A 20,750-nucleotide genomic window follows, 5' to 3' on the forward strand; every position below is an offset into this window, starting at 1 on the left:
TCGTGTTTCTTTCTTTCCCACTAAACATTCAGCTTCAGAGCTTTTATTTTGAAAGAACCCCAACTGAGAGTTTAGCCTAAAAGTTATTTTGGAAATTCCTCACAGAAACATTAGGGCTTTTAGACATTATTTTAGTATTTTTGTTAAGGATAAAGAAAACGTCTCGTCTTCTGCTGTAAACATTACAACCAGACAGTTTATTTAAATCTACTGCAGGATGTAAAGGCCAAAAAAAGAGTGTTTTTTTACTTAAATAAAGATGCTAAAAGATAATTTTATTTAACTTTGTTTTTAAAAACGATGTGTCCTTCAAGGTTAGGTGGAATCCCTCAGCTGGTAGAAGATTAGTGCATAAGTAAGATTTATCTCACTGTTATTACATTTTTTTCAGCTTTTTTCTATGATTTTTAAAACACTAACATTTAGACTAAAAATGCTCTTAGTATTTTATTTCAGTGGCAAACTTTCAGGCTTCTGGAGCTTCATGAACACACAGAAGTCCCTGATTTGTTTAACAAAATGTGATCAATAAAATACATCCATCCCATTGGAAATGATAGAATATGTCTCAGTTGGACTCCGGTACCTGCTGGTCCTGCAGTTTGACACCGACCACTCTGAAGGTGTTGCTGGCAGTGTTGTGGTAGATGTTGATGCGACTGAATCCCTGCTGTCCGGGTTTGATGGGAACCCACTTCTTACTGGTGTCATCGTAGACCATGACGGAGGCTCGAGCCTGGCAGATGCTCTGCTCGCTGGGGGGAAAACACAAAAAGACGAAGGATTCGTGAAAGAAATCCTGATTTAAACATCCTGAAGCTGGACGAAACATCCTCCTACGTACAGTAACTACCAACAATGCAAATGTGTCCTCTGTAGAGAACATTTCTGAATGTCTCCCAACCACCGAAAGAACTCCTTTTGGTACAGAGGACAGATATAAAGGGGGCGGAGCTCTGGGAATTGTAGTTTTCGGGGGATCTCAACTGAAAGTTTTTTCTGGTAGTCAGGAGAAAATGCCACCATTTCCACACTTAAGGTTGTAGTTCAGAATAAATATAATAGAGTACGGTCTAAAAGTGAACCACAGTTTTACAAATTATCCATCAATTTACTCAACCCGCTTTATTGTCCTTTTTGGGGTCACAGGGTTGCCGGAATTTGTCCCGGCTACCATTTTACGAAGAAAAGAATAAACAGAAACGACTAAAATGTGCTAAAAACCCAACAAACTGAAACCGTTTGGTTCCTCTAAACAACAAAGTGGAAAAGAAATGTCAAAATAAAAGTCTAATTAAGTAATTGGAAAAAATCCAGTTGAAGTGACTGATGATAAAACTCACATGTCACAAACTCCATGTCACTAAACCTGATTTAAATTAGATGAAAATCCTTCCTACGCCCTTCAAACAGACGGTCTACTTCTAGAATGAAGACAAATACTGTTTTTGGCTGCATGTAGTGAGCAGGTTTATCATATTAAGGGCTCTGGAAACAATTCACTGATAAAAAAAACAATAAGAAAAATGATTAAAGTGGAAAAAGACAAGAATTCTTTGATAGGATTGAGAGTGAAACACCTTTAACAATTTCTTCTTTTTAAATCATAACTGTATGTCAGATTTGATGTGAAGATGGAGCACAAGAGAAAACACTTCTGTTGTTCTAATCCTCTACTCTCCTAACAAAGTAATCCAAAAGTAATCAAGCGCTCGTTTAGCATCTGTTGACGTCCCTAATGAGGCTCAATTGTGACGTGTGTGTGTGTGTGTTTGTGCACAAACGGACTGTTTTCAGCCCCCCTCCGCACTACCTCCCGACCTTTTTCACACTTAAAGGATTAATTTTATATCTGCAGAGACGACAGGAGGACAGAATCCATTGGTTTAGGAGAAAACTCCAATCGGAGGATGAACTGAAGGAGTCCCATCTGTGTCTTTGCCTCCTCATAAAGCTAAATGAGTGAATTCAGCCTCGAGAAACAGGAAAAGGAGGAGGAGAATGGCAGGAATGGAGAGAATCCTCTTTAAAATACTGCACACAGATGGATAAACAATGTTTTTTTCCACAAATTGTTTGATATTATTGATTTTAAAACAATCATTTTCTAAAAATGAGCTGTTTTTCAACCAAAGACACTTTTCCCAGCACCTCTTGGGAGGGTCATGGATTTTATATTAATTAATCCAAGTTCATAAATGTCCACAATCAGCTTAATCCTGTTTATCAGCCCTCATCCATTAGTGTAGCAGGAGTGGCTGCACCATACAGTGAAACTGTTGTGACACAATGTGTCCCATTGGTCAGAAAATGCAGTGAAAACAGGAAAAACACAAATAGTTTCAGTCAAAAATATTTTTATCCTGGAGAGCCCACAGGGTCAAATTTGGTTGCTGTTTTTGTTCTTCTTCAACACTTTATTTTTGTTTTTATTATTATTATTTTCCTTTTTTCAGCGGATGTTACTTGCTGATATCAAATGAAAAAAAACAAAAAGCAAAATACTTCCTTTGGCAATGCTGGGATATACAACTGGTGGTTGTGTTTTTCTTTATACTGTAAAATATTGCATAATTTATCAAAATAAAAGCGCTTGGAATTTACTTTGGTAAAAACAACTTGTATGTGAGATACAGTTTTAGTGTTTGATGTTCTGCTGATTAAATAAAATGCGTTTCATGCACAAAACATAGTCTTTCAACAAATTGGGTTCTCTGTTACGGTCGTGGAACATATTCGGATATTTTGCTAAATACTAACTGCGTCCCTTCAGTAGAGCCACTAAAAGGGAAAACTGCAGAATTCAAAAGATGAAAATATACTTTTTTTTAAATCATCTCCCCCGTTGGGTCCAACATCGACACAGCAGAGCGACGATGCGTTTCATTTCTTTCTGTTAACTTGTCAACTCTGTTAATTTTTTAAAAAGTGTTCCAGGCATGCGGCTAAAAATGGCAGCGAGGGCCCAAAAGCATGAATAAATGAGATCTATGCGTCTAAAGAGAGCAGGAGGAGGCGGATCAGGTAAAGGAGGTGAAACGGAGCAAAAAGGAGGCAGGTTCAAGGTGACTGACAGCTGTAGGATCAACACATCCTGCAACTGCTATGCAGATCAACTCTGACCATATTAGCAGGAAAATAACAGTGTCTGCACTGTGCATGAATAATCCAGAAGCTTATAAATATACAATGACAGCACACAAGTGTGCACATTTATGCTTGAAGACGCACTATTTAAACTCCATCGATGTGGTTAGCAGTGTGCGTGGGGGCAGCAGTAAATCTGATCTAGTCATGAAAGAACACTTATACTTTCAACCTTTTCATTTTTCTCAGAAAAATTCTAATGTAAGACCATTTCAGAAGATTTCCAACACTTCAAACCTGAAAGATCAGACATTAACCCCAGAGGCGGGAATGTAATGACTGTTCCAATGTCTAGATATCCAGATAGATGTCTAGATGTCTAGAGAGATGTCTACAAAGATCTCTAGATAAATGTTTAGATAGACATCTAGATGTCAAAATACTGTAAATAGGTGTCTAGATAAACATCTAGATCTTTATCTAGATGTCTAGATATCTAAATAAATGACCAGATGGATCTGGTCTTGACATGGTCTAGATGTGAAAAAAAATCAAAAAAAATAAAAATAAATTGTGTTTTTCAAACAAGCAATTAACATGTCCTTTTTTTCCCCTGGTTTATTAGTGTAAAACTAACTATTCATGCCAGCTACCAAGTGGAAAACTAGCGCTTTCATTTGCTTTTTCAGACCTCTGACTGACTGATATGTTTGCATCCGTCACGTCTGTCCTCTCTAACCCGTCCATGTGTGGAGCTCCTGCTCCATGTCCTGCATGTTGGCGGTAAATCTACTGATCCCTCATCACCCCTGTGACGTGAAATGAGCAGAGAAACCAAACACTGTCGGGGAAACAAGGATTTGCTGGAAATTCAGTTTCTTCAACCACTTGAAGGAGAACATAAAGTTGGACCAGGAATTATATTTAGTGATCCGATCAGAGGGAGCTAGAACTGAAATTCACTGCAGCTTTTTTTTGCATCAAAGGCTGTTTCCTTCTCAGTGCTTCCTAACTTAATGCCTTCATCTGACGCAGATTCATCTTTGATCTTTTTTTCAAATATGGAGCTAAATTTCAAATCATTTTCATTCATTTTCTTGGAGTATTTTTGATTTTGCTTCTGGGTGAGCCCAAAGAAATAAGTTTAAGTTTTGCTAACTGGTACCTTGAGTCCGAAGCCGCTTTTCCGTGAACTTTTGATCAGTTCAAAAGATTTTACATCCACTATATGCACAGGACGGCTCGCTGCAGCATCACAGCATCAAAGCCGCCGTGCTGCTCCACTTTCTAAGGTCTTGATGCTCAAGGCAACAAAAGCACAATCAACAAAGAGGCCTGAAATAACCACACATGCATCTGTATGCTAATGTGTGTACGCACGCAGCACTGAAGCAGTCCTATGCCGTCAAATGAACTCCTGCAGTACATCTGAAGGTACTAATCAGGAAAAGATGGTCCTACTTTTCGTTTTCTGTGTAGAAAAGTTGGTGGACTTCAAAAACGTTATTGCAAAAGCTTTATTAATAAATATGGATAAATATGTTTAGTGTAGTTTGCCTTTTTGCATTTACAGATCTGCAAAAAAAAGAAAATCTTTAAAAAAAAAGGCAAAATCCAAAGCAACATTTTTTAGACGTACCTTCAAAACTGAGCAGAGAGGACGACTTTGGCTCAGTGACTCATTAGAAAGATGAAAGAGACTGAGTCAGTAATTCATATTAGAAATGACACAGCATATTACCAGCAGAATAGAACTGGCGTTTTTAAACCTCCTCCCAGCGGACTCCTGCAGTAGTGAATTATGTCACGCTCACTCCTGCTCTCCAGCCTGATTTTTCCGGCTATTGTGTAAGCCAACCAACTACTCACAGGGGCATTTAATCTCTATCCATTTCTACCGATTAAAGGGCCTCACGGCAGCAAAAGCACCCATCTTTTCCACCAGAACCCCAAAACCAGAGCTGCATTATTCGGACAGAAAGAAACATCAGAAATGAGCGTCTCACTTGCAGAAAGTCACATGCACGCTCCCAAGACTACACCGCTGAAATCATCCTGCAGCACGCTAATCTGTTGGCATGACAACTGGAGTGGAATATGCGCTTGGCCTAGAAAATACGGCTGGGAAGAAAAGATGAATGAGCAGGGAGATATGAATAAAAAAACAGCAGCAGAAGCTCTCAGACAGCACACACCTACATTATAGCTCTCACTGTTTTTTGCCAGAAGACTGCACAATGCCCCGTCCGACTGCATCACTTCATCTGGATGCAGGAGCTCAGCGTTTGCATGGTTGTTTGCTCCTGGAGTCTGCGGGAGGCGTTGTGTGTCACGCTAAACAACAAAGACTTGGAACGACTGCCCCTGTGGGGCGGTGGAGACACACCGACCCCTGCACACCTTTTCACTCTGGAGGCTTCATCACATAAAGAAACAAACACCTCTGATGGTCCACAGAGGTCAACTAGAAACAGCACAAACTGCAAACTCGAATTGAAAGATTTTCAGAAGATAGAGATTTTTGAGATCAAGTTTGAGAACAAGTCTAGAACACTCCCGCAAAGACAGACAATCGGGGATCTCTATGGACTCTGAATAATCAGGAATTTCTGAACTTCTGTGGAAAAAGATAAGTTTCCTGGATGAGCTTTTGAAAAACCTAAAGCCAAAGAGCTAAAAGACTGCATCTTATCGTCTTAGAACACCTAGAACCAAAAAGAAGAAGCACATTACACTCATTTTGGGGCTTTAACATATTTAAGACTCTTTTATCAGTTGATATTGTCATGGTGCCTCTGTCAGGCTCCTCCCCCTCCAGCTCTGCTCCACTCCAGATGACCACCAGCTGTCGTCACTCAACTCATCATCCTCTGCTGCTCAAAAGGAGACCCAGCTCCACCATTCAACGCCAGTTTGTTGCCCCTTATGCTGACTAAAGCCTGGTCTTGTCATGCTCTTGTTATTCTCGTCTTGCTCAAGTTCTGGCTCTAACTTTGTTCTCCTGTCTCAGGAATATCACCCACGAGTGACGTCAGTGTGGACCTTCTATCTAATCGCCTCGGAAGAACCTGAAGACCTCTCGGCCGACGCTAACTGCACTATCACCTCCAGCCACGCCACAAGCCACTGTCTGTTCCGGACCTCGTCTCGCCAAAGCCATAACCACCTCTGGAAAGAAAAATAATAAGTTCATTCTTACCTACCATTTACCTCTCCTCATTCTGGCTTCCAGCATCTGGGTTTGCCTCGCCTTGAAAATCATGACAGATATGTCTGACTAGAATTGGACCTTCATTCCGATCAGAAATTCTTTTACTTTAGGATCCTCCCAGAGGTCCCAAGGTCAGAACGAAAACCCACAGTGAGACCTCATTCCAGTACCATGGAGCTGAGGAGGTGAGGACTTCATGCACAGTGCAATGTGTTTTGTTTTTGTGTGTTTGTTTTTAATATGATGATTATTCTTACAATTCATTTATTATTATTTAGTTATTTCATGTGAAGTGCTCAGTAGGAGGACACATGCTCTATAAATAAAGTTAAATTGGATATTTCCTTCATTTAAAACTTAGAAGTTGGCTGTTCTGATTGCATTCAAACAAGTTTCACAGTAAGTGGAGGAAGTATGATGGTGTGGGGTTGTTTTTCAGGAGCTCGGCTTGACCTTGGAACCAGAGGTTTCTCCAGGTGAAAAGGCTTTCGGACAGTTCTGTGATGTTTGTGAGAGCTGTTTGGGGACGGTTCTTTGCTGTTCCAACAAGCCGCACAGCAGAACCTGAAGAAGGTCCATCAGGACACGGATGGAGCTGGGAATGGGAGCGAGCTCTTCTCATCCAACGCCAGTCTGACCTTACAAATGTGCTTCCTGCAGAGAAGCAGATGCAGGAGCTGACATCACACTAAACCTTATTGATTATGGATGGGATGTCACTGAAATTTCACAAGGGGGTAAACACGATGTGCATCTGTACACACCTGCAGGTTTCATTAAATGTGTTTCTTTGAACTTTGATTTGTGTGACTATTAATGTTCAATCCCGTCATGAAAGCGTCCTGCTCCTCTCATCTGTTCAACCAAAGCTTTGCCTGTCTGTCTGCAGTCAAAAGGTCAGTCTGATGTCAAAAACCTGACTGAGATTGCTGAGAGCGAGAAAGAGACGCCGAAGACATGAGGATGGGGGAGCAGAAATGAAAGAGGAGGAATGATGCAGAGGAGGTTTGGTTCCGCAGCAGTGGCTTTGAAAAATGCATGTGTCTCCATTTGAAAGGCTTTCTCAGCAGGAACATGGAAGCAGAGCTGGAGTCACTGTCTCAAAGGAACCCTCTAACAAAAGATGGAATCAGTTCAGAGATGATTATCCAGATGCTCTGATGCAGCTGTTTTCAAATCCAGAATCCCATTTTGCAGAGATTCCAACAGGATGTTGGATTTTTGAGCCTCTCTTCACGGCTTAGATTAGGTTTCTTGTGGTTTCTCTGGTCTCCCTCCCAAACGTCCAGCAAACACAGGCTGTGCTGTAATTCCAGTTTGCTCTGAAAATAATCTGTGAATTCGACGGCCGAGTGTCTGTCGGATTCCCCGCAGCGCCGGCTCATGTTCGACACGGATGTGGCTCTAATCTGTAAGGCTGCACTGCGCCGGAGGTGGATGATGCAGATGTTTGGTTCCTCCTGGGAATCCTGAAAATCAGAAAGCCTGTCCATCATCCGAAGGTTTAATCCCGAATTTATTTCAGAAAATCAGATGCTTTCAAGGTACAACAGGGGAGTGAGGGATGGACTGCTGGTTTACATTTCTATTCTATTCAACCTTAGATTGAGCTGTTTTTAGATCATAAGATTTTTATTTCAGTTGGGCTGATCAACACTTAAAACCATCCCAGAATGAGAACAGGCTTAACGTTTCAAACCCACCGTCAAGGATCTGCTGAAATTCTGCAGATGTTTTTCCTCTTTTTCTGATCATATTTTAAGTCTTCGGGGCTCTTTCACACTCGGATTGTTGGTCTGCACCAACATTTGAAGGCATCTGGTCCAACTGCTACTGTGAGGAACCGGTTTGTTGCAAGTGAACCTTGGAGCGGTTTGGTGAGTGCAGACCATTGACTGTAAGAGAACTGGACTGAGTGTGATGTCATCCATAAAAATTGAATGTGAGGTACATGAAATCTGTCAAACGTTTTGAACGTTGGATGTGAGACCGCCTACTTTCTTTGGGGCATCTGATTGGTCAGTTTTTATTTTGAATAACTTGAACTGCAGAAAGAATATGAAAAGAATTATCAGGAAAATGTTTAAAAAAAAGTTATTATATCAAGAATGGTTCTTCTGACCACTAGAACGGATTTTGGCTTCTAGGAGACATCGGCTACTTCCTGTTTGGAACATCAGGGGGGCGGAGTCACTCAGCCAGTTCGCATTTACAGTCGATGGCCAGAAGGTGAAAAAACAAGTTATCCAACAAAACACACCCTTAAATTCCTCCTAGGGATTTCAATCTAACTGCACGAGCTTTCTGACGAAGCAACTTGTGAAAACGTGTTTGCTTTAAAGTTAGAAAGGCGTTGGGGTGATCACAAAAGTGGTATTCTCTGTCGCTGGCGTAGTTTTTACCAGAATGTTGTGACAAATACGTCTTAAACTCAAGCTGAACGAATTGATATAACATACAATATGAACATATCAGGAGTGTGGGCGTGGTCAGCAAAAACCCTCCGTTACCAAGGAAATCCAAAAATTTACTTTTGCTGATTCTTCTAAAAGTTATGTAGACCTGTTTGTCATCTTCAGACGACCAAAATATAAAATGGTTGCTATGGAGATGAAACCAACAGAGAAGCCGCCCTTTTGAAAAAAGCACTTCTGACCTAGCTTGGCGTGGCGTGGAGCAGCTGGTCAGCCAGTGAGTCAAAAGTGAGGGGGGGCTTGGGCAGCGCCTGCATGCCATACAATAAAACTTCAATTTCATTCACGAGCATGAATAGCTACTTTATGTTCACATTTGCTTTATTTTATCACTAGCCGCCATAAGAAAATAATAAAATCGGTAGAATATTATTAAAATTTCTGATGCTTTTTAGTAACTGGATTCTTTTAATTGTTTTTTTTAATGAAAACTGAACCATTTCCTGTCTTCTGCTTGGAGCTGGTAGAAGCTGTTAGCCAGAAGGTCTCCTGCATCCTGGTTGTGTATCTCTTCACTTGCGTGCACACATCTACCATATGTGTAGCTGTGGAGTGGCCAGCTCTGGTTGTCATGGTTATGGGGCTGTCATGTGGTAACCATGGAACACAGGAGGGTGTGGATGGTATTTTTCCATGGAATACATCATGGTTACCACCTTCCAGCCGTCATGTTCCTCCTGTAATTGTCTGACACAGGTTAGCAGTCCGTCACTTCTCTCCGTCTCTGCGCCCCGCCGCCCCCCGCTGGTTATCTTGCCCCCCCCCCCCCCCCCCCCTTTATTTCCTATTATCTCATCCAAAACACAAAGATAGTTCCAACTGGACAACCTCTCTGACGGTGCTGTCAGAGGCGTGAATGTAAACCTTTATGAATGAGCAAATCCACTGAAACAATGAAGAGTCCTGACTGCATTTTATTCAAATGATTAAAGTCAGAATCTGTGCCACAAAACCTGATAAGAGAAAGATGATTCTGAAGACATTTCCAATCCCTGGAGGTGTGTTCTTCATTTGTGGAGCTCAGACGTGTGAATCACAGCAGGAAATGTGGCAGACCAGAAGGTCGCTGGGGTGAAATTACTGCTGATTGTAGCATTTTCGATATTTACCCTCTGATTCAAAATAGAACCAATGATAAGAAAAAACTGTAAATGTTTGGGTTAAATGCAACACAAGCCTGTCTGGTTCAAAGATGACACAAAGAAGTGGGCTGGTACACAACCGCCTGCTCATCCGGCCCAGCTGTGAACGCACACAGACTCCCGTGGCGCCATCGAGGAGCTCAGCCAATCAGTGAGAGTGACACGCTGAAGCCCAGCGTAGCTGCCCGAAGACCTGGCCAAACTAAAAGCTGCTTAGTGTGGCAAAAGTCCGGCTCAGTCCGTCAAAGCTGCACTTATCAGAGATGTTACGGGAGGAACCATCGCCTATGAGATTACAAACACACCAGAAGCTGCAGGTGCCGTTTATTTTCTCATGAAAAATACCACCCCTGAATTTTATTCAGGTGCAGCGGCTCCATCCACCCCAACAAGACAAAGAGCAGGGGAGGCATTGCATATCAGAGCATGCATCTTTGCACGCTCTGCAAGCATGACGCCAGCTGTCGGCTGCAGAGTCAACAAGCACCTCCAGTGCCGGGTTTGCAAAAAAAAAAAAAAGAGAGACAAAGCAGCACAAATACTGAGGACAAAAGAGTCATGCAAGCTCCGCGTCGGAGGGAACTGTCAGCCCCTGTGTCCAAACTTGGCAGGCGCTTTTGCGGAGCATCAATGCCCCCTGGTTCCCACTTTCCTGCACAGCTATCTTCTATTAGCATGCAGGCCCAACCCCCTGCAGAGCAGCCAGCCTCTCACAAAGATCACCTCAGAAGAAGTCGCCTAGAATCAACATGTGTGCAGCTCTGATGTGCAGAGGTCGGTCATTCCGACTGAAATGCTGTTTGGACCCCTACCTGACTTTAAACTCAGCGAGTGGCGGCTGCACCCCCTGCTCAGCACAGTAGACGGGCGGGAAGTAAAACCGATGCGACTGAAGATTGATGTCCATGACGTCCACGTGAATCAACAAAAATCAAAAAATCAAAAGTCTGGATTTCCTTTGTTCGCCTGGGAGTCACTCGCTGACACTTCAGCTAAGGGTTGGAGTTGACAGAAGCATCCCAGTCAGTCACCTTCTCCACCGATGGTTGCTACCGCCAAACAGGCACCCCTTTCTTCTCCATGTCCTCTGAGCGCTCAGGATGCAACCACCTCTGCAGCCCCGGCGTCGCACCGGCACACTAACCGGTTTCCTCGCCGGCAGCTGCAGCGTAAAGAACAAAGGTGAAAGATGCTTCCTGTCAAAGGATGAAGGAGATCATCATTTCACTCAAACACTGGATCCAAAATCAGGACAATTTGAATGGTTTTCAGGAAAATAAAAAATCTTTCTTGAAGCGGGAAACGAGAGCTTGTTGGTTTTAACGCTTCACAGACAAAAAGAGGGATGGAGAGATTCCCGGCGCTGTGAGGCGTTGCCCTCGCACTGCCTCTCCCCTCTGTGTCTCATTGGATTACCTCCTCCCTCCCATGCCCCCCTCCACCTCCCCTTCCTTACTCCCTCCACCCTTTCCACCCTCCCCTCCCAGCTGTGACACAGGGAGAAGCGCCGCCAGCCTCCGAGGCTGCTGGTCCGGCCCCTCCTCCCTCTCATCCACAGCCTGCTTCGCCTTCCCCGATTGGCTGAGGCCAGGAAGTCCGCATGAAGGGAAGGAGAAGAGAAAAAGAGGGCGGAGCTAGGGGTTTTTAATTCATCTGATGGTCTTTCATCCCGTATGATTTGATGCGATGGCTCGGGTGGAGCTCCGAATGCAGCACAAGTCATTACTCTACAGAGACAAAGGTGGAGGAGAGATAAATATAGCCATCTGTTGCAACTGGCTGGCTTAGTGGGCCGAAAAGAGGCTAAATATAAACAGCAGCTCATGAAAATGATTTTTTCCAGATGAGTGGTGCTTGTGTGAGGGGTCTAAAATAATCCCCCAGCCGGGTTCAAAGTTACCATCCAATCCCCCCCATGTTTACGGCCTGACATCCCAGGAAGGCGGGTGGGATTGGACTGAGCGCGCTCACATCGCCCACATCTGTCCTGCTTTGTTTTGCCAGCAGGCAATCTCATTGATTTGAAATAACTGCTGGATGGCAGAAGCCGCCGTTTTCAGAGTCACTGCAGCTGACGGCGGCCGTGCAAATGTCATCCGCGCCTCACGGTTTGACTCATCCGCTCTGACGTGATCTCCCTGATTCACAGGAGTTCTTCTGTGGCTCAAACTGGGATTGTAGGAGCCTTTTTGGTCCGCCCTCCTTCACCTGAGTGACACTTTTAGTTCACTTGACATATTTAAGTGTTTCAGCTCTCAGAAGTGTTTAAAATGAAATAATTTAGAGGTTGAACTCACCAAAATAATACAGGATACTGTTTAAAATGTTTAAAAAATCAGTTGTAGTTTTTAGATATTTTCATTTTTCTATATATAACTGTCTCTTTTAACATAATTTAGCTTTTAAATTTAAAAAAAAATGTCAAATTCTACTGAAAATCTTTTCATTTTTGATATAAAAGTGTTTCTTTAAAACAAAATTTCTAATCAAATGTCAAAGAACATTTTAGTTTTTGTTAAAATATTGTCATTTTTAACATAAAACTGTCTCTTGGAACAAAATTCTGCATTAAATATCAAAGTAAATTTTGTGTTTAATTAGTATTAATAATTTTTAATACAAAACTGAATATTTTCCTTAAACTTTCAATTTTGTTTCTTAAAAAATTTGCAGTTTTACTCCTATAGGTAAATGCAACCTTTTGTAATTAAACAATTGAGAATTGAGCGTTTGGTTGAGGGTTTGAGTCTAATATATGCAATACAACCTAAAATAAATTCAGTAAATTCAAATCATTCCACTTAAAACCAGCCTGAATAATGATCTGGACCTTTTTTTATAAGCCAGCCTCATTCAGGGGTCTGTTTTCATCACTTGAGCATCAATAATATGCATTTTTTAAATTAAAAAAACAGCTTAAAACAGTAAATGTTATGGTCTTAGTATATTCTGATATCTATTATAAAATTCTGTCGTTTTAAATGTTTGAACTAAAGCAAAATTTGCTAACTTCATCATAAAAAACAGTGTTTTCCTGTTTCTGAGTGAACATACAAATGAAAAACATCATCTGGCACCTCCTTGTGTCTTAAACTGGATTTGCAAAATGCAGCTTGTGTGATGGAAACCACAATGAGAATTGCCAGCAGCTGAGATCAGAGGGTTTTTGACAATAACATGGAATTTAAATAATAAAACAGAAAGAAACAGAGAGAAACTCGCTTTTGTTCAAATTCTTAAAATCCCCTTTTTCGTTAAAATAACCAAACTACCAAAAACAAACCAGTAAAAGACAAAAAACTTAGAGAATAAACTAATTCCGCCCCATCACCCTCCAGAACTACAGACTCATCTGTCAATCAAAGCATCTTCTGGAGTCAGAACATACAAATCCACCTCAAAAAGTAGTTCCAAATGTCCTCAGAACATGTAGAAGAAGGAAGAACCACAGAAACGAAAAGACGCCCACCAAGATTAGAAATAGTAAATAACACCCCCACACCCCCTCTCAGGTCAGTCTCAGCAGCATGCTAATATTAAACCACGCTGCAGAAAAGCGACCAGGAGCCAAGGGGAGGAGCTTCTGTAGCAATGATAGCCTCCAGCAGGAGGACTGACCTCTGTCAGAGTGTGAAGCACCTGGTGAGGTGATAAGAAGTGCCGCGGCGGGGGGTGGGCAGGTAATAATGTATTTATGAGATGAATAAAGAATAATTTGTGTTTTTTTTCAACTTTCTGTTGATTTATTGACGACTAGAGTGTGTCGAACGCATCACCCGTGCGTCATACATAGGCGCGTGTAACTTACATTGCTCTTATGAATACTTCACTCCACACCTCCCACAAACACACACACAATAATGGTACATTCCATTTTCATACCGTTAACTTTAAGTGGTCATACGAGCCTCAATGGAACCGTAGTGTAGCCACTCCTCTCTATGACCTTCTACCGACCCAAAAACCCGCAGGAACCATACAGGTTAGGGTTAGTTTTTATACACATTGAAACACTAACCTGACTGTAAACAGGTTATTTTTATGGCCACATCGCTGTAAATCAAAGAGGAAATGATTTCTTTTCAGCACCCGCCCCCCCTAGTGGTCACATGGAGAACTGACCAGGAATTTCCCTTTATAACTGGGCATCAGTCCAGATGTTTAGAGGTTTCTCTTCTGCTACAGATGGAAGCACGGGTTGATCTAGGTTCACACGATGCTGGACTGCAGGAAATAAATAAACCAGATAATCATCACAGTACCTGACTGACATCAATGATTCCTGACTGGATATCACTTTATCCTGGTCTGCATGTCTGGTTACGCCGTTGGCGGACAAACAAACCTTTTGTCACTGGTTAGACTTCACATTAACATTCTTAAGTCATCGTGGGGGGTGTCTGGAGGTCATGTGACTCTCTTTAGCTGTAGAGCAGGTTGAATATCCCATATTTCTGTGGACATTTTATTAAAAGGAGCCTCACTACTCCATTTCACAGAGACGTGGATGATTCGCATCTGCATCAGGGCTGAAGCGCACACATGGCTGCGCTGGCTGCCTGCACTGCATCTGGATGCCTCATCATGCGTGAATACGGCCCACAAACTCCTCCGCCGTCATCCCAAATGTCCTATTTTCCTGCAGAGCTGCAGGAGACAGACACGTGGTCTGACACCACCGTGGAAACTAACTCTGCTGCTCTTCTACACAAAGCTGGCAGTTTGGGCTTTTTATTCTGGCTTTTCTTATCATCACCATTAACAACATGTTCTCTGCCCACATCTTTTGGGGGAGGAGGAGCCAAAACATTCCCGGACATGCCAAGAGATAAAATCTCTCCAGTGAGTCTCGAGGCCTTTTCCATTAAACTTCTGAAGAGATCCGATCTGGGAAATCCAGAACGACTCCACAGATTCCTAAAATGCTTCTTTAGATACAGTTTACGGCTAAATGTCGAAAGAAATCGATGTCATATTCTGTCTGAGTTTTCCTTTCATTTTAACCAAATAAATTCAGGAAAAATAAAGAATATGATACAAGGAAGTGAGAAAAAATGAGATCCTGAAGGTGAGAGTGGGTTGTGATATTTAAAAAAGACAAATAATGATATTGACTAAGTAAAACTTTTAAGGCAATAACAGTTAAGGAAATTAGTCTGGAGTGAAACTTTAGCAACATAATACTACTACTGTTCATAAAATACTAGTAATTATTATGATATTAATTACTGCAACACTAATAATTAAAAATACACATTAAATTATCAAAAAGACCATTAACACTGTAATAAGTAATAAGTTTTAAATTAATATTTATCAGCTCTTGGACAAAAATATTTGCTAGTATTACTCGAAGTACTACTACTACTACTAAAACAAATAACAACAATGACAATATAAATGTTAAAATTAACATTAATTATTAACACTCAAAAAAGCAAAATGTTTTGTTAAGTTATTCCAAACTATGATTATTATATTATTAGACTAAAATTATAATATAAATTATAATTAATAAAAAATAAAAAGGAGATGAGTTTTCATCAATACTTTTACTTTTTTGGGGGGGGGAAACATAATAATGTTATTAAATATGATAAATGACTCTCTGAAGCATCTTCAGATTAAAACACTTTCATATTTACCAAAATTTATAAAGATTATAAACATTTATAAACATATAAGATCACAGTCTCCATAACACAATCGTGTTCTGTTCTAATCCTCATATCCCAAAATATTTAATCTGAGTCAGAAATAAAATTCCAGTTTAATCCCATTTTTTCTCAGGATCATGACCTCAAACTTGGAGAAGCCAATCGTCATGAGGGATGTGCTCTGATGCTGGATGACCCGTCACAGATGAAGGTGTACACTTTCATCTCAGCTCCGTCATTTTACAGCATCTTTTGGATCGATGACGGACAGAACCAGAGAACCTAAAGAACTCACACAGAGCTTCTGCTCTGAGAGAAACACGACGCTCATTTTCAGCTGAGCTTTGTCAGCAAATGCAGTAAATTCAAAGTAGCCGCTTTAACAACACGCTCAGCGTCCGAGCCTTCTGTCAGGCCGCTGTCAGCCTGCTGCTATGTGGGTCACACATATACCATCAACCGCTGCTGTCAGGACTCATCAGCCCACACGCTTGATCTTCAATCAATCCCACTTTGCTCCCCAGAGCATCAGGATACAAATCTATACAAGCAAACCGAGGTGGTGGCAACCATCCCTGAGGGAGTTCAGACACATGTCGGCGTTTCTGGATAATTAGATCCGCTGACGCACAGTTATGAGCTATTTATTGACAATAGATTAGTATTACAATACATATAAATTATATATATGAAGCCACACACTAGAGGAATATGAAAGAACAGCTTAAGACTTTAAGATGATGAACAATATTCTTTATTTTAAAGCAGGAAAAATGACTTAAAATAAAAGGTTTCAGTTCTTTAGCTTTTTTTTTGCGGTTTAGACAAGTTAGTTTTACTGACATCTAGTGGTGTAGCTGAGAATTGCAGTCAACAGAGTTCCTCTAAGCCAGGGATCTATAAACTATGGCTACAGCCGCTACATAAAATGTACCGGTAGATAAAAAGTTTGTGATACGTGAACAAAATAGTATAGTTGCGGTCTTTATGTGAAATTTTGACAGATGTATCACAAATGAACCACAGAAGAAAATGTAAATGTGTGCGTCATTCAATTTCTCATCAGCACCATGGTCAGCACCCACCACGGGTCATTGAAATGCTTTGTTTTAATTAAAGTCTCCCATAAGCATTTTTATAAAATAAATATGTTACCAGTGGTGTTCTAATTAGGAAGTTTTAAACCAAAATTCCATAACATATATGTCTTAAAAAGCCATATTTCATCGTTATCTGAAAAATCTCCTCTACATGGGCGTGGCCATTGGTGATGGCCCCCTTGATCTACAAGCTGTGTTTTGCATGAGTGGTGGGTTTGACACGGGGGGCACTAACCACACCAACTGTCTCTTTTCTCAAAGTTTTGTCTGTAGCGATAAAGAAACGGTGAAAAGCGACATCTTTTTGGTTCTGAATCGACACTCATAGAACAGTGTGTGAATGACAAAACGAATGCGGGAACCTGACGCTGCTGTTGAATAAAACCACACAGAAATCTTTTTTGATAAGAACATGAAAAATGCCTTAGAATTAGAATTTAGGCTACATTGCAGCAACAAGCAGCGCTGGCTGTGGCTCAGAACTGCTGTGATGCTAACACATGCAGATTGTTGAATTACCTCGAACAGCAAATGAAATGAAATGCCACAGAGAACGTGACGATTCGCACGTCATTTTCCAACCATGTGTGGCCAGTGCTGAACTTTTTTCTTGGCTGCACGGACCCAGAGGAATGGTTTTAGGTTTAGGATTACGCGTTACGGTTAAGATGAGTTCACACTGAACGCGATTCACGGCAGAGGCAGACGGTTTTAATGTAAAGTCAATGTTACAAACGGGATCTGAGGTCCGGGGCAATTTGGTGCCTGTCTGAACCGTCTGAATTAAATGGTCCCCAAGGGGGGTCAGGTCACTCGTGAGGGGCTGTCAGCTGGCGCCTGGCAACCTGGCAGCTGACTTAGAACTGGTGTTAATCAGAGGAATCCAACTTTTTTGTGAGAACACAGCATTTCAACGGCCTGCGGCGGGAGCTGACCATGGTGCTGATGTGATTTCCGCTAAGTGCTCTGAAGGTCAAACTGAAAAAAATTGAATGAAGCGCACGTTTACGTGTTCTTTGCGTGGTTTACTTGTACGTCTTCAGTAGTTTTAAAGTGGTTCCTTCATGACTTTCATGTCAAGAACCACAACTTCTCTTACTTTTTCCCTGTCTGACCAGTTTCCATCCGTGTAACATGCACAAACTGCACGTAGTGGCAATGTGACACAGCCTTCAGCTGCTAGGTGCCAGGCAGGTAGAAGGGCCCAGCGTGCATCCGGAGTCGCATCTGCACCCGCCGTACCCTGCCCCTTCTCACAACCGCCTTTCTCACGGCGGTTCACCCCCCGAAAAAGACCGACGCAAGAACTGCAACCAGCCAAGAGTTTTGAAAGGACCAAACCTAATTCAAGTAAAAATATTTATGTCAGATAAGTGAGTAAAATAATGCACACATTGATCTTTTTTGCTCCACAACAGTATCCAGTTCCAGAAGTACCTCAGTTCAACATCTACTTGAAAGCAAAAACATAAATGATATGTTGTCATATCTGGAAATAAATTCAGGCGTCAAGGGCTTAAAGTGCATAACTGCATTTATATGTATAGATCTAAAAAAAAACACCAATGGTTTGTTTATTTTCAAGAGGAAAAGAGGAAAAAGGATGAAAATCTACTACAGCAAACTGGAAACTAGTTTGACACAGGATGTGTTTTATTTTGAAAGGGACTTCCTGTCCTTCTGCCAAAAGTAAACAAATATGAAATAGAAAACTATATGACTTTATTATCATATTTATTTATGACTATAATACAATTATTGAACATATTTAAAAGCTAGATTTTATATATGAATGGATGAATAACAGCAAAAACATCAATAAAGTGCATTTTTCTAAACCCTAAAATGGGAATTTACATCTTTAGCATGATGTCAATATTTTCCCGGTAACCAAAAGGCTCAAAGCCCCGCCCCCACATAAATTATAACAAGATGAAAAAATGTTTTTAGGATTTAATTTCAGGCGATCCATCAGTCCACAAACCTGTCTGGACTACGTGTCTGTGGAAGGATGGTTGGCAGCTTCCATGTGACATGACAGCGAGGTGGAGTCTGGGATCAGATTGAGTCTTGGATGAGCTTTAGACTGGCATGATCTGAAGTCTAGAATGAGCTAGAGTCTGGGATTAGCTGGGGTCTGGGATCAAATGAAGTCTGGGATGTTCTGGAATCTCACATTAGATGGAATCAGGGATCAGATTGAGTCTTGGATGAGCTCTAGTCTGGGATGATCTGGAGTGAATCTAGTGCTTCTCTTTCTCTTTTGACCTTTCAAAATGTAAAAGTTCGTGGACCTTTTCCCCAGTTTTTCTTTTAAATTCGTTCTGGGCCAAACATGACTCTCGTTGATGATGTTTCTCCTCCCCCTGAGCATCACAGCCTCTGCTCTCTGCGCCTTTGCTGCAAACATAAACGAGCACCTCACCTCATTTCCTCTGGATGAATGAAACGCAGACAAACTTCCTTCACTTTGATCCCGAGAAATGAAAAGATCCGGATCCCGGCAAAGAAGCGTCACTTCTGGGCCTTTCGGGGGGGAAATCCAGCAGCTGAGCCGGGAGGATGTGCAGATGCTGTCGCTGGATGACAGGGCGTGAAGACGCCTTGCTGCTCGGTTCTGATAATGTTTCGGGTTCGGTTGCGTTCGGAGGTGTCGGTAGGGTCGGTCGGAGTCATTTCAGTGAGCGACACGCCGCTTTCAGAGGGACACGCCGGGTGGAGCGGCCGACAGCGGTTGCGGAGGTGCCATCTTTTCCTGCCTCCGACCACCAGGGGGCAGTGCGGAGAGGACGGATCAATGCTGCACGATGGCGCCCTCTGGCGGCAACACTGCAGGAACATAAAAAATCAAAAATTAAGAATTTAGCGGGTTTTTTACTTCAGATCTCGATGTCTGCAGGAGCTGCAGAGGCAGAAACTTCCAACAAGAGTTAATAGAAATGTAGAAACAAAATTCTAAACAGAAATCCATCATGCTTGGTCTTTATCTGCAAAATTTCTGCAAAAATATGAGCTGAAGAACCAACAACACGAAACCTTTATTCTCTACAATTAACTTCATGTTGGTTTACGAGCAGTTATGTCTGAATGAATTTATAGTGAGGTATGTCTCTGAGGACCAGAAATCTTCTGCTTCCATGAAAAGCCTACACTTTTTCAGGTTTCTACTGATCAAATCTTTCAGTTTCACATTTTTATCACTGTTGTATTGCTAATTGCTTTGATGTTTTTTTCTGTTTTTATTTATTAGAATATATCTCCCAGATATTTTTCAATTTTTTACATTTGTCATTTTAGTGAATTTTTAACACCTTTATTACTATTTTATCCTGACTGTTTTTTAGTTTTATCTCCCAGTTATTGACAATATTTCCAAGGTTTCCCAGTTCAAATAGTTCCAATAACCCTACCCTGCTTAAGCACACCTGCTTTATATGATTGTGACCAGGCCTCTGCGGAACCAGGTGATGATCTGGTTCAGGGAAAACATCCAGGACAGTGTTCCCTGAGGATCAGGATTGAGAAAACTCTGATAATTGACAGTTAATAGTAGGTGGAATAAAACAACTAAATTCTATCCCCTAAAAGCCAACATTTAAAGGAAATATCTTCGTGCTTTGTTATGGTTAGTAATGAGCTCAGTTTGAGAACTAGAGGTGGCATCGTCACTTAAATGGGGTCTTAAAGTTTATTTCAACTTTTTGATTTGAAATTTGATTTGATTTGATTTAGTATTTCAAAAATCTATAAATGTTTAAGAGCTGAAGTGAGTTTTAGTGTCATGTCAGCTGGGCGTGCATGGTTGCTTATATAATCCTGCTTGAAACAAAAAAAATCCACTTAAATTAAAAAGAATAAATGGAAAAAAGTTAAAAAGTCAATGCATCCTGTCAGTCTTTCTTGTTATAAATTCCCTTACAGCAACATTTTTTTATTTATTGTTTAGCATTTAAACATGTTTTTTTCCAATTTAATAAAAGATTCGTTTTCAAATGTTCATATTTTAGATATAAAGTGTGCCTTATTATTTACAGAGGAATTTAACTTGAATTCAACATATGCTATGTATATCTATGTAC

General features: G+C 41.2%; 1 protein-coding gene and 1 long non-coding RNA gene across 4 annotated transcripts in view; one reads left to right on the top strand and one right to left on the bottom strand.

The window, feature by feature from the left end:
* LOC101159062 (ena/VASP-like protein) overlaps positions 1-19,446 on the bottom strand; it is a 33,261-nt gene extending 13,815 nt beyond the window's left edge. The window contains exons 1-2 of one of the 3 annotated variants that reach the window (XM_011491412.3): positions 19,097-19,446; positions 587-755 (exon numbers count right to left, since the gene is read on the bottom strand). In XM_011491412.3, coding sequence (XP_011489714.1) covers positions 587-755; positions 19,097-19,101 — 174 coding nt within the window. In that variant the 5' untranslated portion in view covers positions 19,102-19,446. Of the gene's footprint in view, positions 1-586; positions 756-10,726; positions 11,321-19,096 lie in introns of those variants that run through there. The other 2 variants (XM_011491411.3, XM_011491410.3) reach the window with 2 other exon arrangements.
* On the top strand, positions 765-7,093 carry LOC105357134. The gene is made up of 2 exons (XR_911161.3): positions 765-6,483; positions 6,738-7,093. It is a non-coding gene; the product is annotated as an uncharacterized LOC105357134 (long non-coding RNA).
* Positions 19,447-20,750: the final 1,304 nt, after the last annotated feature.

This window comes from Oryzias latipes, chromosome 24 (assembly GCF_002234675.1).
Source record: "Oryzias latipes chromosome 24, ASM223467v1".
In the NCBI taxonomy this organism is placed as follows: Eukaryota; Metazoa; Chordata; class Actinopteri; order Beloniformes; family Adrianichthyidae; genus Oryzias; species Oryzias latipes.